The 17,742-nt window shown below is 51.8% G+C and overlaps 1 protein-coding gene across 1 annotated transcript in view; it reads right to left on the bottom strand.

The window, feature by feature from the left end:
* Positions 1 to 17,742, bottom strand: part of LOC119965427 (macrophage colony-stimulating factor 1 receptor-like) — a 60,323-nt gene that overhangs the window by 16,893 nt on the left and 25,688 nt on the right. Inside the window, exons 4-11 of the mRNA XM_038796198.1 lie at positions 15,367 to 15,547; positions 10,424 to 10,539; positions 9,435 to 9,541; positions 9,213 to 9,339; positions 5,850 to 5,954; positions 2,932 to 3,042; positions 1,706 to 1,841; positions 201 to 289 (exon numbers count right to left, since the gene is read on the bottom strand). Coding sequence (XP_038652126.1) covers positions 201 to 289; positions 1,706 to 1,841; positions 2,932 to 3,042; positions 5,850 to 5,954; positions 9,213 to 9,339; positions 9,435 to 9,541; positions 10,424 to 10,539; positions 15,367 to 15,547 — 972 coding nt within the window. The remainder of the gene's footprint in view (positions 1 to 200; positions 290 to 1,705; positions 1,842 to 2,931; positions 3,043 to 5,849; positions 5,955 to 9,212; positions 9,340 to 9,434; positions 9,542 to 10,423; positions 10,540 to 15,366; positions 15,548 to 17,742) is intronic.

Below are 17,742 nucleotides of genomic sequence, written 5' to 3'. Positions count from 1 at the left end.
CTCATCTCTCTCTGAGGTGGCTTAGCTTCCCAATTGTATCAGACCCACGAGATGGGTCAAAAAGAAAGTCAACTACCATCGTCAAAGGTCAAATGATGATTGGGCAGTAAATGCCAGCCTTGCCCGTAACATCCCCAGCCCCAGAAGAATATATGTGTCTATTCGAAGATTGACAATGATCGGAATATTTTCTAGCTTACCTTCCATAGTTTGGGAATCTGTTTGGGAAATCATTGGGCTCATACTGGACAATCTTGGCCTCATGGGCAGGTAACCTTCCGAGTAGTCGCTGTGGGAAAGACAAGGCGACTCCTTTAAATCAGTTTCATTCAGCAGCACCGCCCAGGTTGAAAGTGAGAGCAGAGAGACTCTGTCAGGAAGGGTTTCAAACAGCCTTTGGTGTGGGGGGGGGGCTGTTAACTCAGTTGGATGGATCGTCAGCGTGTGGTTCAGAATAATGTCAATGATGCAGGTTCCATTTCCATTTGGGCTGAAGTAGACGTGTGACCCCCCCCCCCCCCCCCAGGCTTGAGGCAAAGTGCCTCAAGCTTTTAATCAGTTGAATCCCCCTATTAGAGAGAGGGAGAGAGCAAAGCCTATAGTCCCATGTGGCTATGTCCGATGAGGCTATTTACCTACCTAAAGCAGGATAGAGATGATTAAGGGAACAGTGAGTGAGGGAGGATGGGTCTTTGCTTGGGTACCGGGTGGAGGGAGGAGGAAGAGTTTTGATTGGACTTATTCCTGGAGGTTTTGACCTCCTGTCTCAAGCGGCCCACCTCCCCACTCTCTCATTATTGGTTACCTGGTATAGTCACCCTTGTGGTGCCCCGCCTTCCTGTAATCAATCAGAAAGCAACCCAATTGGATAATGCTTGATTCTCAGGTAAACAGTCTGCTTCACCATCCCTCTCACCATTTTGCTTTTCACACTTCATTGAATCATCTTCTGGCTTTTTCTATCAGCAGTGGCCTGGATGTCATAGAATCAGAGAATTTACAATGCGGAAGGAGGCCATTCAGCCCATCGAGTCAGCACCCGTCTTGGAAAGAGCACCCTACTTCAGCCCACGCCTCCACCCTATCTCCGTAACCCAGTAACTCTACCTAACATTTGTGGACACTACGGGACAATTTAGCACGGCCAATCCACCGAACCTGCACATCTTTGGACTGTGGGAAGAAACCGGAGCACCCGGAGGAAACCCACGCAGACACGGGAAGAACGTGCAGACTCCGCACAGACAGTGACCCAAGCAGGAATCGAACCTGGGATCCTGGAGCTGTGAGGCTGTGCCACCTCTCCAAACTTCAATTCTTGGAAATTGCAGTGTCATCATGGAGAGTTGGCAACTTTAGGCAGAATGTGTAGGGTTTTCGGCACTCGAGAGGAGCAAGTAAAATAATTTCTAAAGAGCGCTGAACTCAGTATGACTAAAAGCAGGAGGAGAGTTAAAAAGGAACGAGAGGTTGAAGAGAGGGAGAGTCTGCCAAGCAATGACTTTACTCCTGTATTTCCTCGAGGTTTGTGGGGAAGGGGTTAGAAAGGTCTGGGAAAGTCAGGATTTGGCTGGCTCTGGGCCTCAGAGATTTGGGAATGGGTGGGCATGTGGTACAAATTAGAAGATTGTGGTTCACCAAGATTTTGGAGGCAGGCTGACAGAGTGATCGAAAACCTCCCTTGAAGATGTCAAAAAGTCACTACCTTAAGGGCCGTTTGTGGTGCGAAAGGTTCTTATAATTATTCAGTGCATCGCAACAGGTCAGATACTGGGCCTTGTTCTTCAGAAAGTTCAATAAATCGCCATAGCAACAGTATTCTGTGATGACAAGAACTGGGCCTACAATTCAAAGGCAAATCATGTTAAGTAAATGTGAGGATCAGAATTCTTTGTGGAGAGTCCATTACTCATCTAGTAATGGCAAACTCCGGCAGTATTATATTTTGTAATGTCACATGACAATAATATGAAACTTGCACCAATTTCTGCCAACCCATGATCACCATGATCGCTGAACTTGATTGGCAACCAGACCACACTGCTTTGATTTAAAAATTCTCATCCTTATTTTCAAATTCCTGCAGGGGCTTTTCACAGTAACTTCATTGAAGCCTACTTGTGGCAATAAGTGATTCTTCTTATTATATTATTATGTCCTTGTCCTGCCACAGCTCTGGGGCGGGATTTGCCGAGCCCCTGCCAGGTTGGAGAACCGGCGGGGGGGAGGGGGGCGGAGTGAATCCCGCCCCCGCCGGCTGCCGAATTCTCTGGTGCCGGTGATTTGGCAGGGGCGGGAATCGCGCGTGCCGGTTGGCCGCCGCTAGCAGCGCCCCCCCCCCCCCCCCCCCCCCCCCCCGGCGATTCTCCGGCCCTCAATGGGCCGAGTTGCCGGCCGGTCCCGGCGGCGTACGTTACGACAGGTACTTACCGGCAGGGCCTGGCTCTGAGGGCGACCTCCGTGGTCCTCGGGGGGGGGGGGGGGGGGGGGGGGGGGATCTGGTTCCGGGGGTGCCCTCATGGTGGCCTGGCCGCGATCGGGGCCCACCGATTCACAGGTGGGCCTGTGCCGTGGGGGCACTCTATTCCTCCGCGTCAGCCGCTATAACAGTCCGCGATGGCCGACGTGGAGATAACCCCCCCCCCCCCTCCCTGTGCATGCGCTGGGATCTCCAGTTATTGTCTTTTCACCACAAGTGGCCCCCGCCTTCAGCTGCCAATCCCTAAACTCTGGGATTCCGTCCTGAAATTTCTCCACATCCCTCTCTCTTTCCTCCTCGAGGATGCCCTGTAGAACCTACCTCTTTGGACACCTGTCCTGATAATCAATATAATCCCGATGCTAAATTTGGTTTGATTGCAGGTGCTACCTAAATGCAAGTTGTTGTTATGCGTGGCCTCAGTGGTACAAACGCTGATGGTGACCTCTCACCTCCGAGTGTACAGGCTCCCAGAAGGTTGACAACGTGTGTGTGCTGCCCGAGGTGACTCAGGATCTTCAGCTCGGACATCAAAGCCTCTTTCTCAGTCGAATGGGCACTGGCTAAAAGTCACAAATGAGGAAGAGTGTCAGCAAATTGTGTGGTGCACATATTCGGGTGGTTCATTTTTTTATTTGAGTGTGGGGTGGGGGTGGGCAGCTCAGACCCCTCCATTAGACGGGATGGACTTGTGGTTCCAGTGTTGCAAGAATGTTGGGCCTTAAACTGGCCAGGCTAGACTGCTCGCGCTCGGACCCAAATGTGGGGGTTGTTTCACTCACAGTCCTCCCCCTCAAGATCTGCCCCCTCCCGCACCCCGGATGTTCCACCGTCACCCCTCCCCCTCCCTCCCCCAACCTCCGGCCTTGCACACCATTCCACCCCCACCCATCATACCCCCTCATTCACCTCCAGGACCTCCTGACCTGATCCTGCCGGGAATCCGCCACCCCTGTCCCCTGAACACATGCCTCATCCCGCTCCTTCATGTCCAGGAGTGGATGCAGTTATGTCAGTGGCCATCGCTCCCAGGGGGGCTGTTGATGCCAAAAAAGCTGCCTGGCAGTCAGATTGGCTGACAGCTCATGGAGGCTGGACTTCCTCCTCAGGTGGGTGGGGAAGATCCCTCTCCGGCCAATTAACTCTCTTTGGAGCATTGGGGGCATGGGTGAGATTGCCACTGACTTGGTTGGTGGTGAGTTAGGCTGGTACCAAAGAAGAATAGAACCTTCAAATTTCTACAGTGCAGAAAGAGGCCATTGTTCCTATCAAGTTTTCACTGATCTTCTGAAGAGCACCCTACCTAGGCCCACTCCCCCACTCCGTGCCGGGTCGGAAAATCGGCGCAACCGCGCCACGACGCTCCGACGCCGGCACGTTATTCTCCGAGGTGCGGAGAATTGGCGCCATTTGCGCCGGCGCATTTGACGCGGCGCCGGCCTCGGGGCTGCAGATTCTCTGGCCCGAATGGGCCGAGCGGCCGCGCGGATACGACAGAGTCCCGCCGGCGCCATTCATCCCTGGTCGCTGCTGGCGGGAACTCTGCCCAAAGGGCTGGGGGCGGCCTGTGGAGCAGGGAAAAGGGATCCTTCACCGGGGGGGGGGGGTCTCTGATGGGGTCTTCCACCCCCCCCCCCCAGGGCTACTTTCCTTCGCAGCCCCTGAACACTGACGCCATGTTGAGTCGGGTGCGGCGTGCTGAAGAAGTCCCCCGTGCATGCGTGGGTTGGCGCGGCGCCCATTTGGCACAGGGAAGGGAGGCTGGAGCGGCGTGAACCATTCCAGCGCCGTGTTGGCCCCCTGTGGGGGACAGAATTGGTCATCCCCGTGCCCGTTTCGCGCCGTTGTGAAACGTGACGGCGTTCACAACGGCGCAAACACTTGGGCTCCATTTGGGAGAATCGGCCCCAAAGAATTTACAGTGCAAAAATTAGGTCATTAACCCAATTGAGTTTGCCCGGCTCTTGGAAAGAGCATCCTACTTAAGTCCACGCCTCCACCCTATCACCATAACCCAGTAATCACCTCACCTTCTGGACACTAAGGTGCAATTTAGCCTGGCCAATCCACCTAACCTGCACATCTTTGGACTGTGGGAGGAAACCGGAGCACCCGGAGTAAACCCACGCAGACACGAGGAGTACGTGCAGACTCCACACAGACAGTGACTCAAGCCGGGTGAGTCAGCAGTGCTAACCACTGTGACACCGTGACACCCATGTCCTGTCACTCATTAAATTCTGCCTTTAGTCACTCTGTGCAGTGGTCAAGCGCTGAATAGTATCACAACCTTCTCAGTGCAAGTAGGGTTGGGCAATAAATGCCAGTCTTGCCAGTCAGATGCTCGTATGCCAGACCAGGTTTCCAGTCATTGTCACAATAGCTAGTCAGATGAGGACTGGATTGGGTTCAAATGAGATTCCCTCTGACGCTCAGTGAACTGGAAGTGGGTGTGATCGCTCTTTCCAGATTGTGGTATGACTGCTAGATTTCCCAACATAATAACTGTGACCACATTTCAACTTAATAGACCGTATGACGGACTTGAATGAGATAGTACAATTTAATAGCAACGCAAATCTTTCACGTGCTCCCAATTGTTGGGGCTATTGTTGGAAAATGCTGCACAGCCTGGGATTCTGGTCGCGTTGGCAACAGAGGGTGTAAAGAAGTGTCATTAATTAATCTCTCGGGGAAAATGCAGTTTAGTCGTTCCAAAATCTGGCTGAAATTCAGCTTGAGAATTTCTGGAATTGAACACAATCGTAAACACTGCCCGAGTCTTCCATATGTCAGTGAGGTAAATGGTCATTGACCATAAGAAATAAAAACAGGGGTAGACCTATCGGACCCCGAGCCTACTCCGCCATTCAATAGGATCAACATTCCTTGCATTAACTTTCCTGCCCTTTCCCCATAACCCTCGATTCCCTTACTGATCAAGAATCTCTCGGTGGCAAGGAGTTCCAAAGGCTTACAACCCTCAGAGGAGAAATACCTCCTCATCTCAATCTTAAATGGACATCCCTTTATTCTGAGACGGTGCGCTCTGGTCCGAGACTCTCCCAGGAGTGAAACATCCTCTCAGCATTTACCGTCAAGCTCCTTGAGAATTCTCTATGTTTCAATGAGATCGCCTCTTGTTCTTCTCAATCACAATGAGTAAAGTACCCAGACATGGCAGCAATTGTAAACGAGATTTAAATTCAATGATTTTCCACAGATCAGTATTACTACACAGCTCCCAGTGATGGACGTGGAGAGAAGGTCACAACCCTCCATCCCCCTCCACCATTGTTAGTGGAGAGATCATGACCCCCAGTGATGGAGGTGAACTGAGGGTCAGACAGGGGTCAGTCAAACCTCTTACGTTTGAGCATCTTCACTGCCACCTTGATAGCTGAGTCCTCTTTGTCCAGTCCATACGCAGTGGCCTCAACAACCTTCCCAAATGCTCCGGCCCCGAGGATCTTTCCTGGGAAGAGAAGGTTTCAGGTAGTTAGTGTAGGCGGCACAAAGTCACATGTTAGTATATACTAGATGCTGTGGTATGAAGAGGCAAGAGTTCACCTCCATTTTCACCAACACACCTTTAATAGTTCAAACTCACTCTGCACAGAACTCTACAGATCATCACAAGCTCCAGAGTCCACCTGAAGCCCCTTTACATATCAGTGTCAATCATTGAACACTTAACATAAATAGACAATCATTGAACAATAAATGAGACAACTAATTACAATGTCTCTTAACCCATTACTTAACATCACATCCTTCAGGACTAAGAACAGAAAATACTGGGAAAACTCAGCAGATCTGGCAGCAACTGTGGAGAGAGAAACATGTTAATGTTTCAAGTTCAAGATGACTCTTATTCAGAAACTTCTCTGAAGAAGAATTTTGCGGACACAAAATGCTAACTCCATTTCTCTCTCCACAGATGCTGCCAGACCTGCCGAGTTTTTCCCGCCATTTTCTGTTTTTAATTTCAGATTTCTAAGGTTCACCAAGAGCCCTGGTTCCAAGCTGAGGGGGTCCTTGCTTCAAGATGATGGCAAGATTTTACCTCACTCAATACCCCTTCATTCACACAGAGTTAAACCTGGGCTGCATGTCACCGAGTGCAATTTTAACATCAGACCTCAGTGGTTTCCATCCAGTCTCACACTGCAGGGAGATAGACAATGAGGGAGATGGACGATGAGCATCTATATTAAACCTCCTGCACTAATTCTGCCCATCGTGAGATTCGCGCCTCCCTTCACTTTTTTTATTTAGTCATTCATGGGATGCGGGCATTGATGGCTAGGCCAGAATTTATTGCCCATCCCTAAATGCCAATGAGAAGGTGGTGGTGAGCCGCCTTCTTGAACCACTGCAGTCCATGTGGTGTAGGTAAACCCACAGTGCTGTTAGGGAGGGAGTTCCAGCATTTTGACCCAGCGGCAGAGAAGGAATGGAGATATATTTCCTCATGGAAATATTTGGGGCCTCACGGTAGCATGGTGGTTAGCATCAATGCTTCACAGCTCCAGGGTCCCAGGTTCGATTCCCGGCTGGGTCACTGTCTGTGTGGAGTCTGCACGTCCTCCCCGTGTGTGCGTGGGTTTCCTCCGGGTGCTCCGGTTTCCTCCCACAGTCCAAAGATGTGCGGGTTAGGTGGATTGGCCATGCTAAATTGCCCGTAGGTAAGGTTAATGGGGGGATTGTTGGGTTACGGGTATACGGGTTACGTGGTGATCATTGCTCGGCACAACATCGAGGGCCGAAGGGCCTGTTCTGTGCTGTACTGTTCTATGTTCTATGTTCTATTTCCAAGTCAGGATGGTGTGTGGTACTAGGCCTTCTCACTCTAACACCACCATTGCTCCCCTACCCCCTCCCACAAAATACTCATTGTCTACATGTGCAGGTGAAGGATTTACACTTTGAAGAACTGGCTCCACTGGATCCACACCCTTTACAAAACTTACTGCACAGACCATTCAGCCCAACAAGGTCATGCTGGTGTTTATGCTGTACGCGAGGCTCCTCCCATCTCCCTTCATCTCACCCCCATCAACATACCCCTCTGTTCATTCGTCCACATGTGTTTATCAAGCTTCCCCGTAAATGTATTTGCCTCAATTACTCCCTGTGCTGGCGAGTTCCATATTCCCACCACTCTGTGGATGGTATGGTTTTTCCTCCTGAATTTCCTATTGGATTTATTAGTTACTGTCTAACATCTGTATTCCCGAGTTCTGCTCTTCCAAATTAATGTAAACCTCTTCTCAATGTTGACCTTATTGAACCCGAGCTCTATTCGGATACACTTAGCCTTGTCTGTTCTAGTAAAATAACTCCAGTCTGTTCAGTCTTTCTTGATAGGTGTACTCTCAGTTCTGGAAACAACTTTGGGCAATTTGTTTTTGCACCTTCTCTGGTACTTTTATATCTTTTTGTAATTTAAAGACCATGGGCGTGATTCTCCGTCCATTCACACCATCGGGATTGTCAATCTGTTCCCGGCAGCGGGATTCTCCGCCCATTCACACCATCGGGATTGTCAATCTGTTCCCGACAGTGGGATTCTCCGTCCATTCCCAACAGCGGGATTCACGTTCATTCCTGACAGCGGGATTCACCGTCCGTTCCCGACAGTGGGATTCTCCGTCCGTTCACAGCAGCGGGATTCTCCGTCCGTTCACAGCAGCGGATTCTCCGTCCATTCCCACAGCGGGATTCACGTTCATTCCCGACAGCGTGATTCTCCGCCCGTTCACAGCAGCGGATTCCCGCCCATCACAGCAGCGGGATTCTCCGCCCATTCCCGCAGCGGATTCTCCGTCCGTTCCCGGCAGTGGGATTCTCTGTCCGTGCACAGCAGCGGGATTCTCCGTCCGTTCACAGCAGCGGGATTCTCCGTCCGTTCACGGCAGCGGGATTCGCCGTCCGTTCACACCATCGGAATTCTCTGCCCTCTCCCTGCTGCGGGATTCTCCGCCCGTTCCCGGCAGCGGGATTCTCCGTCCGTTCACAGCAGCGGGATTCTCCGTCCTTTCCCGGCAGCGGGATTCTCCGTCCATTCCCAACAGCGGGATTCACGTTCATTCCCGGCAGCGGGATTCTCCGCCCACCTTCACAGCAGCGGGATTCTCCGCCCGTTCACACCAGCGGGATCTCCGTCCTTTCCCGGCAGCGGGATTCTTCATCCGTTCCCGGCAGCGGGATTCGCCGTCCGTTCACACCGTCGGAATTCCTGTCCTCTCCCCGGCGGCGGGATTCTCCGGCCCGTTCCCGGCTGCGGGATCCCCGCCCGATCCCGGCAGTGGGATTCTCCGGCGGTTCATGGCAGCGAGATTCTCTGCCTGATCCCGGCAATGGGATTCTCCGCCTGTTCCCGGTAGCGTGACTCTCTGCCCGATCCCGGCAATGGGATTCTCCGCCTGTTCCCGGTAGTGGGATTCTCTGGCCCCTCTTCAGCGAATGGGAGATTAGGCTGAATGCCAAATTGCCCACCCTCACTATCAGCAGGAGCAGAGCGGATTCGCGACAGAGAATCTCGGCCCATAACTGTACATAGTGCTCCATGTGGTACATCCAAGGTGGAGATGTGAACTGTACACGGTACAAAGTGTGGTCTGACCAAGCATGTGGAGGAGAGACATGTGTCCAATACTCCAAATGTCGTACTTGTTGGGAGGAGAGAGTGAAAACCAAAATAAAGCGATACAATTGTTGATGTCCTTACCCAAACGGAGCTTCTCCCTGGGGAACTCCCATTTCCCATTGTATGGAAGCTGAGTGGGGTCAATGAAAGTATAGTCGTTGCCGTTGACAGCTTCGATAATCTTCCAGCGGATCTCATACATTGGTTTCTGGGATCAGAAGAGTTTTGATAATAAATAAGAGTTCGATAATGTCAGGAGCATTTCACCAGCGGAAGTGAAGGTTAAATGGATGTGGATCTGACCTGTTTGTATTTGTAGAGCAGCAGAACGAGGAAGAAGAGGAGGAAAACTGCGACCGCCACCGAGCCTGAGAGTACGGGGGTGAACAGGGCATTATTGACAGGATGGGCTGTGGAAACAGAACATGGAGCTGTTAAAACAGGCACACAGGATCGTTGACCAGAAGTGTATAATGGTGAGGCCTCAACTGGAGTATGGCAATTGTGTCAAATACAAGGGTGAAGGGAGGGAGGGGAATGAGGGTGAAGGGAGGGAGGGGAATGAGGGTGAAGGGAGGGAGGGGAATGAGGGTGAAGGGAGGGAGGGGAATGAGGGGGAAGGGAGGGAGGGGAATGAGGGTGAAGGGAGGGAGGGGAATGAGGGTGAAGGGAGGGGGGGGAATGAGGGTGAAGGGAGGGAGGGGAATGAGGGTGAAGGGAGGGAGGGGAATGAGGGTGAAGGGAGGGAGGGGAATGAGGGTGAAGGGAGGGAGGGGAATGAGGGTGAAGGGAGGGAGGGGAATGAGGGTGAAGGGAGGGAGGGGAATGAGGGTGAAGGGAGGGAGGGGAATGAGGGTGAAGGGAGGGAGGGGAATGAGGGTGAAGGGAGGGAGGGGAATGAGGGTGAAGGGAGGGAGGGGAATGAGGGTGAAGGGAGGGAGGGGAATGAGGGTGAAGGGAGGGAGGGGAATGAGGGTGAAGGGAGGGAGGGGAATGAGGGTGAAGGGAGGGAGGGGAATGAGGGTGAAGGGAGGGAGGGGAATGAGGGTGAAGGGAGGGAGGGGAATGAGGGTGAAGGGAGGGAGGGGAATGAGGGTGAAGGGAGGGAGGGGAATGAGGGTGAAGGGAGGGAGGGGAATGAGGGTGAAGGGAGGGAGGGGAATGAGGGTGAAGGGAAAGGCTGGTGAAGAATCGACATGGAGACTGGTCATTGCCGTCTAAAGCACGCTCTGTGCTCTCCGAACAGGCAGTGACTCGGTCGGAGTCAGAGGCTTTAGTGAGATGCTACTTACGATTTATTACTAATTGGAAGGCCAGGGACGAGTTTGCTTTATCATTGGAGGCGAAGAACGTATAGTCGCCACTCTCATTTTCCTTCAGTCGCACCAGCGAGAGGGAGCTCTCATAGCTGCAAAAAAAAAATACAATAAAACTACAAAATGACAGTGCTCAGTCTTCCCTGTCTTCCATTCCCTCTCCTCTACCTTCCAGCTCCTCTTATTCCGCTGTGGGAGGCGTCACAACGCCTACCCTGGTTCTCATTTCAGCGGGAGTCAGTGGGTCACCAGCACGGGCTGACTGCGATAATCAGACGAATTGGAGCTGGGGTCAGGAATCTCAAGCGAGGCCAAGGAAACAGCTGGGATGAAAATGAAACGAAATGAAAATCGCTCATTGCCACGCGTAGGCTTCAATGAAGTTACTGTGAAAAGCCCCTAGTCGCCACATTCCGGCGCCTGTCCGGGGAGGCTGGTACGGGAATCGAACCGTGCTTCTGGCCTGCTTGGTCTGCTTTAAAAGCCAGCGCTTTATCCCAGTGAGCTAAACCAGCCCAGGGATAGTTCTGTGCAATGAGCCACTACATCATGCCAGCGCATTAACCCCCGAAACAGCAGCCAGAGAGAGACACAGCACCGTTTAACCTTTTGAGTATTGAAGCCCCTTCTCACGCAGTGATAACAAGAGGAATGGAGGCCGTTTGGCCCATCGTGACTATGCCAGCTCTTTAAAGGGGCCATTTAATTAGCCCAATTCCCTGTATTCTTTCGCCATAGCCCTGCAGCTGTTCATTCTGAATTATTACCTCCAGGTCCCAGTGTGGAAGGTTACGATTGGAATTACTCCCGCTGCTCTTTTGGCAGTGTGTTTCACAACAGAATAAATGGCTGCATACATTCTTTTACCAATCATTTTAAAGTTGTAACCTCTAATGATCGACATCCCGATCCGCTGACACCACACCCCTGCCAACGGATACACTTTCTCCGTAACTATTCCATTAACGCTCCACTTCATTTTGAGCGCTCCTCTCAAATCTCTCTTTAACCGTCTCTGCTCTAAGGCGAAAAATCTCACGGTCTCCGCTCTCTCCAGATAACCAAAATCTGTCGTCGCTGGCAACATTCAGGCAAATCTCCTCTGCCCCTTGTTCAGATTTTGGCATCTTTCCTGAAGTGTTGCAACCAGATTCAGACGCAACGACGACACTTCCTCAGAGTTAAAGAGAGGGAGAAATGTGATGGATTTCAAGGAGCTGTACATCCATCACATTCCCTCCTCTCTTTAACTCGTAGAATCATTCAAACACAAAATGTTAACTCTGATTCTCTCTCCGCAGACGCTCCAGACCTACTGAGCTTTTCCAGCATTTGCAATTCTATTCTAGTTTTACAACATCAGCAGTATTTTGCTTTTGTTACAGTATTTCAACAGTCACGTGTTTCAAGATCAGGTTGACACAGTATTCCTGTCTCAGGATCAACGTCAGAGTGGCTCATTTGATTGCACATTTCCTGCTCAGTACAGAAGGTCAGTACTGAGGGAATGCTGCACTGTCAGAGGGTCAGTACTGAGGGAGTGCTGCACTGTCAGAGGGTCAGTACTGAGGGAGTGCTGCACTGTCAGAGGGGCAGTACTGAGGGAGCGCTGCACTGTCAGAGGGTCAGTACTGAGGGAGTGCTGCACTATCAGAGGGGCTGTACTGAGGGAGTGCTGCACTGTCAGAGGGTCAGTACTGAGGGAGTGCCGCACTGTCAGAGGGGCAGTACTGAGGGAGTGCCGCACTGTCAGAGGGTCAGTACTGAGGGAGTGCCGCACTGTCAGAGGGTCAGTACTGAGGGAGTGCTGCACTGTCAGAGGGTCAGTACCGAGGTAGTGCTGCACTGTCAGAGGGGCAGTACTAAGAGAGTGCTGCACTGTCAGAGGGTCAGTACTGAGGGAGTGCTGCACTGTCAGAGGGTCAGTACTGAGGGAGTGCAGCACTGTCAGAGGGGCAGTACTGAGGAAGTCCCGCACTGTCCGAGGATCAGTACTGAGGGAGTGCTGCACTGTCAGAGGTTCAGTACTGAGGGAGTACCGCACTATCAAAGGGTCAGTACTGAGGGAGTGCTGCACTGTCAGAGGGGCAGTACTGAGGGAGTGCTGCACTGTCAGAGGGTCAGTACTGAGGGAGTGCTGCACTATCAGAGGGTCAGTACTGAGAGAGTGCTGCACTGTCAGAGGGTCAGTACTGAGGGAGTGCTGCACTGTCAGAGGGTCAGTACTGAGGGAGTGCTGCACTATCAGAGGGGCTGTACTGAGGGAGTGCTGCACTGTCAGAGGGTCAGTACTGAGGGAGTGCCGCACTGTCAGAGGAGCAATACTGAGGGAGTGCCGCATTGTCAGAGGGTCAGTACTGAGGGAGTGCCGCACTGTCAGAGGGTCAGTACTGAGGGAGTGCCGCACTGTCAGAGGGGCAGTACTGAGGGAGTGCTGCACTGTCAGAGGGTCAGTACTGAGGGAGTGCTGCACTGTCAGAGAGTCAGTACTGAGGGAGTGCTGCACTGTCAGAGGGTCAGTACTGAGGGAGTGCTGCACTGTCAGAGAGTCAGTACTGAGAGAGTGCTGCACTGTCAGAGGGTCAGTACCGAGGTAGTGCTGCACTGTCAGAGGGGCAGTACTAAGGGAGTGCTGCACTGTCAGAGGGTCAGTACTGAGGGAGTGCTGCACTGTCAGAGGGTCAGTACTGAGGGAGTGCTGCACTGTCAGAGGGGCAGTACTGAGGAAGTGCCGCACTGTCAGAGGATCAGTACTGAGGGAGTGCTGCACTGTCAGAGGGTCAGTACTGAGGGAGTACCGCACTATCAAAGGGTCAGTACTGAGGGAGTGCTGCACTTTCAGAGGGTCAGTACTGAGGGAGTGCCGCACTGTCAGAGGGTCAGTACTGAGGGACTGCAGCACTACCAGAGGGTCAGTACTGAGGGAATGCTGCACTGTCAGGGGGTCAGTACTGAGGGAGTGCTGCACTATCAGAGGGGCTGTACTGAGGGAGTGCTGCACTGTCAGAGGGTCAGTACTGAGGGAGTGCCGCACTGTCAGAGGAGCAATACTGAGGGAGTGCCGCATTGTCAGAGGGTCAGTACTGAGGGAGTGCCGCACTGTCAGAGGGTCAGTACTGAGGGAGTGCCGCACTGTCAGAGGAGCAATACTGAGGGAGTGCCGCATTGTCAGAGGGTCAGTACTGAGGGAGTGCCGCACTGTCAGAGGGTCAGTACTGAGGGAGTGCCGCACTGTCAGAGGGGCAGTACTGAGGGAGTGCTGCACTGTCAGAGGGTCAGTACTGAGGGAGTGCTGCACTGTCAGAGAGTCAGTACTGAGGGAGTGCTGCACTGTCAGAGGGTCAGTACTGAGGGAGTGCTGCACTGTCAGAGAGTCAGTACTGAGAGAGTGCTGCACTGTCAGAGGGTCAGTACCGAGGTAGTGCTGCACTGTCAGAGGGGCAGTACTAAGGGAGTGCTGCACTGTCAGAGGGTCAGTACTGAGGGAGTGCTGCACTGTCAGAGGGTCAGTACTGAGGGAGTGCTGCACTGTCAGAGGGGCAGTACTGAGGAAGTGCCGCACTGTCAGAGGATCAGTACTGAGGGAGTGCTGCACTGTCAGAGGGTCAGTACTGAGGGAGTACCGCACTATCAAAGGGTCAGTACTGAGGGAGTGCTGCACTTTCAGAGGGTCAGTACTGAGGGAGTGCCGCACTGTCAGAGGGTCAGTACTGAGGGACTGCAGCACTATCAGAGGGTCAGTACTGAGGGAATGCTGCACTGTCAGGGGGTCAGTACTGAGGGAGTGCTGCACTGTCAGAGGGGCAGTAGTGAGGGAGTGCTGCACTGTCAGAGGGGCAGGAGTGAGGGAGTGCTGCACTGTCAGAGGGTCAGTACTGAGGAAGTGTTGTACTGTCAGAGGGGCAGTAGTGAGGGAGTGCTGCACTGTCAGAGGGTCAGTACTGAGGGAGTGCCGCATTGTCAGAGGGTCAGTACTGAGGGGGTGCTGCACTGTCAGAGGGGCAGGAGTGAGGGAGTGCTGCACTGTCAGAGGGTCAGTACTGAGGGAGTGTTGTACTGTCAGAGGGGCAGGAGTGAGGGAGTGCTGCACTGTCAGAGGGTCAGTACTGAGGGAGTGCCGCATTGTCAGAGGGTCAGTACTGAGGGGGTGCTGCACTGTCAGAGGGGCAGGAGTGAGGGAGTGCTGCACTGTCAGAGGGTCAGTACTGAGAAAGTGTTGTACTGTCAGAGGGGCAGGAGTGAGGGAGTGCTGCACTGTCAGAGGGGCAGTAATCCGAGTACTGCATTGTTGGAGGGGCAGTGCTGAGAGAGTGCTGCATTGTTAGAATGACTGGTCAAAGCGAGTGCTCTTTCTGAATGAATAGTTGATTTGCAATCAGGGGGTGCTTGATTCTATAATGAACTTGAAGGTCCCTTGCAGTGAACACATCCTGTAACACCTTGAAGTCTTTCATTGTTTTATTATCTATTGGTTCAAGTAAGGCAGTCTGAATTGCTGTTCACTCTCCCGTCCAGGGGTACAGCAGAATTCTAATCCCATCAGCCTGCCTGACACGATACTTCACTGAGTTTCATTCTGAACTCACTCAAACCCCAGCCATGGGAAATTATGAAACTGAATTCAATAAACGTCCCGCTGATAAAAGTCAGCATGAAACAGTCGACTTGTTGCCAAAACCCAACAAGTTCACTAGCGTCCTTCAGGGATGGAAACGTGTCGTTCCGACACCAGTCTACACATTTCTAACCCCAAATGATGTGGCTCTTACTGTTTCAATATCTTTGTCCGCAACCCTGCGAGGACATGGTGCAATCATGGAAGGATTAGAACAGGCTGACAGACCTCAATGTGAACCCCTTCCATGGCTGTGACCAACTGGAACCCTTCATCGTTTGCCACTTCATCTTTGATACCTTACCTATTGAATTCCTCAGTGAATGCCGACTTGTGATCATTGGTATTGTTCTTGGACTTGTAGATCCACTGGATCTGCCTCAGTTTAGGATACGCCTCAATTTTCACTCGGAGTTGGAGGTTTTCCCCAGCATTTGCCACCAGGGCAGTTTGCTGCTCAGTCGAGATTCGCACGTAACCTCTCTCTGTTGACAAACGACAAGGAATTGGGTCATTTCCTGGAATCACCAGCCCAGCACACCCGAGTTAGCAAACTAAACGTAACCGGCGCACAAATTGTGATGGGGACCAACTGCAGATTGTCTCACCCCCCTCAACAAGTTAAGAATCCAGGGGAATGGGCGGCCGGTCCCACCAGGGCAGTTTGAGCATTTGGATTCACTACTTTGTTTATTTATTTATTATTTCTTTAATAAATTTAGAGTATCCAATAATTTTTTTCTCACAATTAAGGGGCAATTTAACGTGGCCAATCCACCTACCCTGCACATCCTTGTGTTGTGAGGGTGAAACCCACGCACACAGGGAGAATGTGCAAACTCCACACGGACAGTACAGCAGCACAGTGGTTATCACAGTTGCTTCTCAGCTCCAGGGTCCCAGGTTCAATTCCACGCTGGGTCACTGTCTGTGGGGAGTCTGCATGTTCTCCCCGTGTCTGCGTAGGTTTCCTCCGGGTGCTCCGGTTTCCTCCCACAGTCCAAAGATGTGCAGGTTAGGTGGATTGGCCAGGCTAAATTGCCCTTAGTGACCAAAAAATATTAAGTGCGTGTTACTGGGTTCCGGGGATAGGGTAGATATGTGGGCTTCAGTAGGGTGCTCTTTGTAAGGGCCGGTGCAGACTCGATGGGCCGAATAGCCTCCTTCTGCACTGTAAATTCTAGGATTCTATGACAGTGACCCGGGGCTGGGATTGAACCCGGGTCCTCGCCATCATAGGTGGCAATGCTAACCACTGCGCCACCATGCCACCCAATTTGGATTCACTTCTAAGGAAAAGAAAATCCAGGTATAAAGATCTGGCCTGGCCTCAGTAAAAGTGACCACAGACTGTCAAATGGTCATTCAAAACTCAACTGGTGATGCAGTGACCCACTGTGTAAAATATTCTATATTCTCCACATTCTAACATTAAGATATCAATGTCGACTGACAGAGTTACAGCAATTCCATTCGAGACAATGACACAATAAAAAGGAGATGATGCAAATCTGACAGCAGGTTTGCAACTTCAGATTGGATGATAAAGTAACCAGAAGCAGCTATTAGATTGGGGTGGTGTAACCAATTGGTAAAATATCTCCCCAGGGTCCAGTTGGTTCCATTTCTGTTCCCAGGTTCGCACAATGGTGATAAACAATTAGGATATTGAAACATCTCAACTCCAGAGACTTCTCAACCTGACACACGGGGAGGGATAAAGACCCTAACCCTAAACCCAACACGAGGACCAGCCCTAGCCCTAAACCTAGCCCTAACTCCAGCACTGACAACGACCTTCACCCCAAACTCAACCCAACCCCAACTGCGACCCCAATCCCGACCCTAACACCAACCATAAACCCAGCTCCAGACTTAAACCCAGCACTAATGCCAGCCCTAACCCTAATCCTATCCCTAACCCAAACCCAAATGGGCAGCACAGTAGCATAGTGGTTAGCACTGTGGCTTCACAGCGCCAGGGTCCCAGGTTCGATCCCCTGCTGGGTCACTGTCTGTGCAGCGTCTGCATGTTCTCCCTGTGTCTGCGTGGGTTTCCTCCGGGTGCTCCGGTTTCCTCCCACAGTCCAAAGACGTGCAGGTTAGGTGGATTGGCCATGCTATATTGCCCTTAGTGACCAAAAAGGTCAGGAGGGGATATTGGGGGGTTACTGGGATAGGGTGGAACTGAGGATTTAAGTGGGTCGGTGCAGACTCGATGGGCCGAATGGCCTACTTCTGCACTGTATGTTCTATGTTCCAGCTCTGAGTCAAGCGAGCACTGCTCCCTGAAGCAAAGATCCATCCTTAACCCTAACCTTTCACCCACGCTGTTGTGAAATGTCTTCAAATGGAAGATTTGCAAATTTGCAGGGGAGGGATGGAGGGGGGTGGGGGGTGGGGAGGGGGTAGGGGGGCAAAAGAGATTCAAAGTTGAATTTCCAACAGTTAACAAGTACAATCATGGGCCCGAGAATTTTAATGAACAGAAGGAGGCCATTTGATTTGGTCCATTGACTTATTAACATCTATTTGAATGAGTTATTCAATTAATTTCACTGCCTTGTTTTTTCTATATAACCCGACATAATTTCCTTTTCAAGTACTTATCTAATTCTATTTTTAAAATACTATTAAATCAGCTCCCAGGGCCCTTTCAGGTAGCATCAAAGAGATCAGA

This window comes from Scyliorhinus canicula, chromosome 4 (genome assembly GCF_902713615.1).
Source record: "Scyliorhinus canicula chromosome 4, sScyCan1.1, whole genome shotgun sequence".
NCBI lineage: Eukaryota > Metazoa > Chordata > Chondrichthyes > Carcharhiniformes > Scyliorhinidae > Scyliorhinus > Scyliorhinus canicula.
The sequence above is the reverse complement of the archived record's forward strand: the minus strand, read 5'-3'. Positions and strand labels throughout refer to the sequence as shown.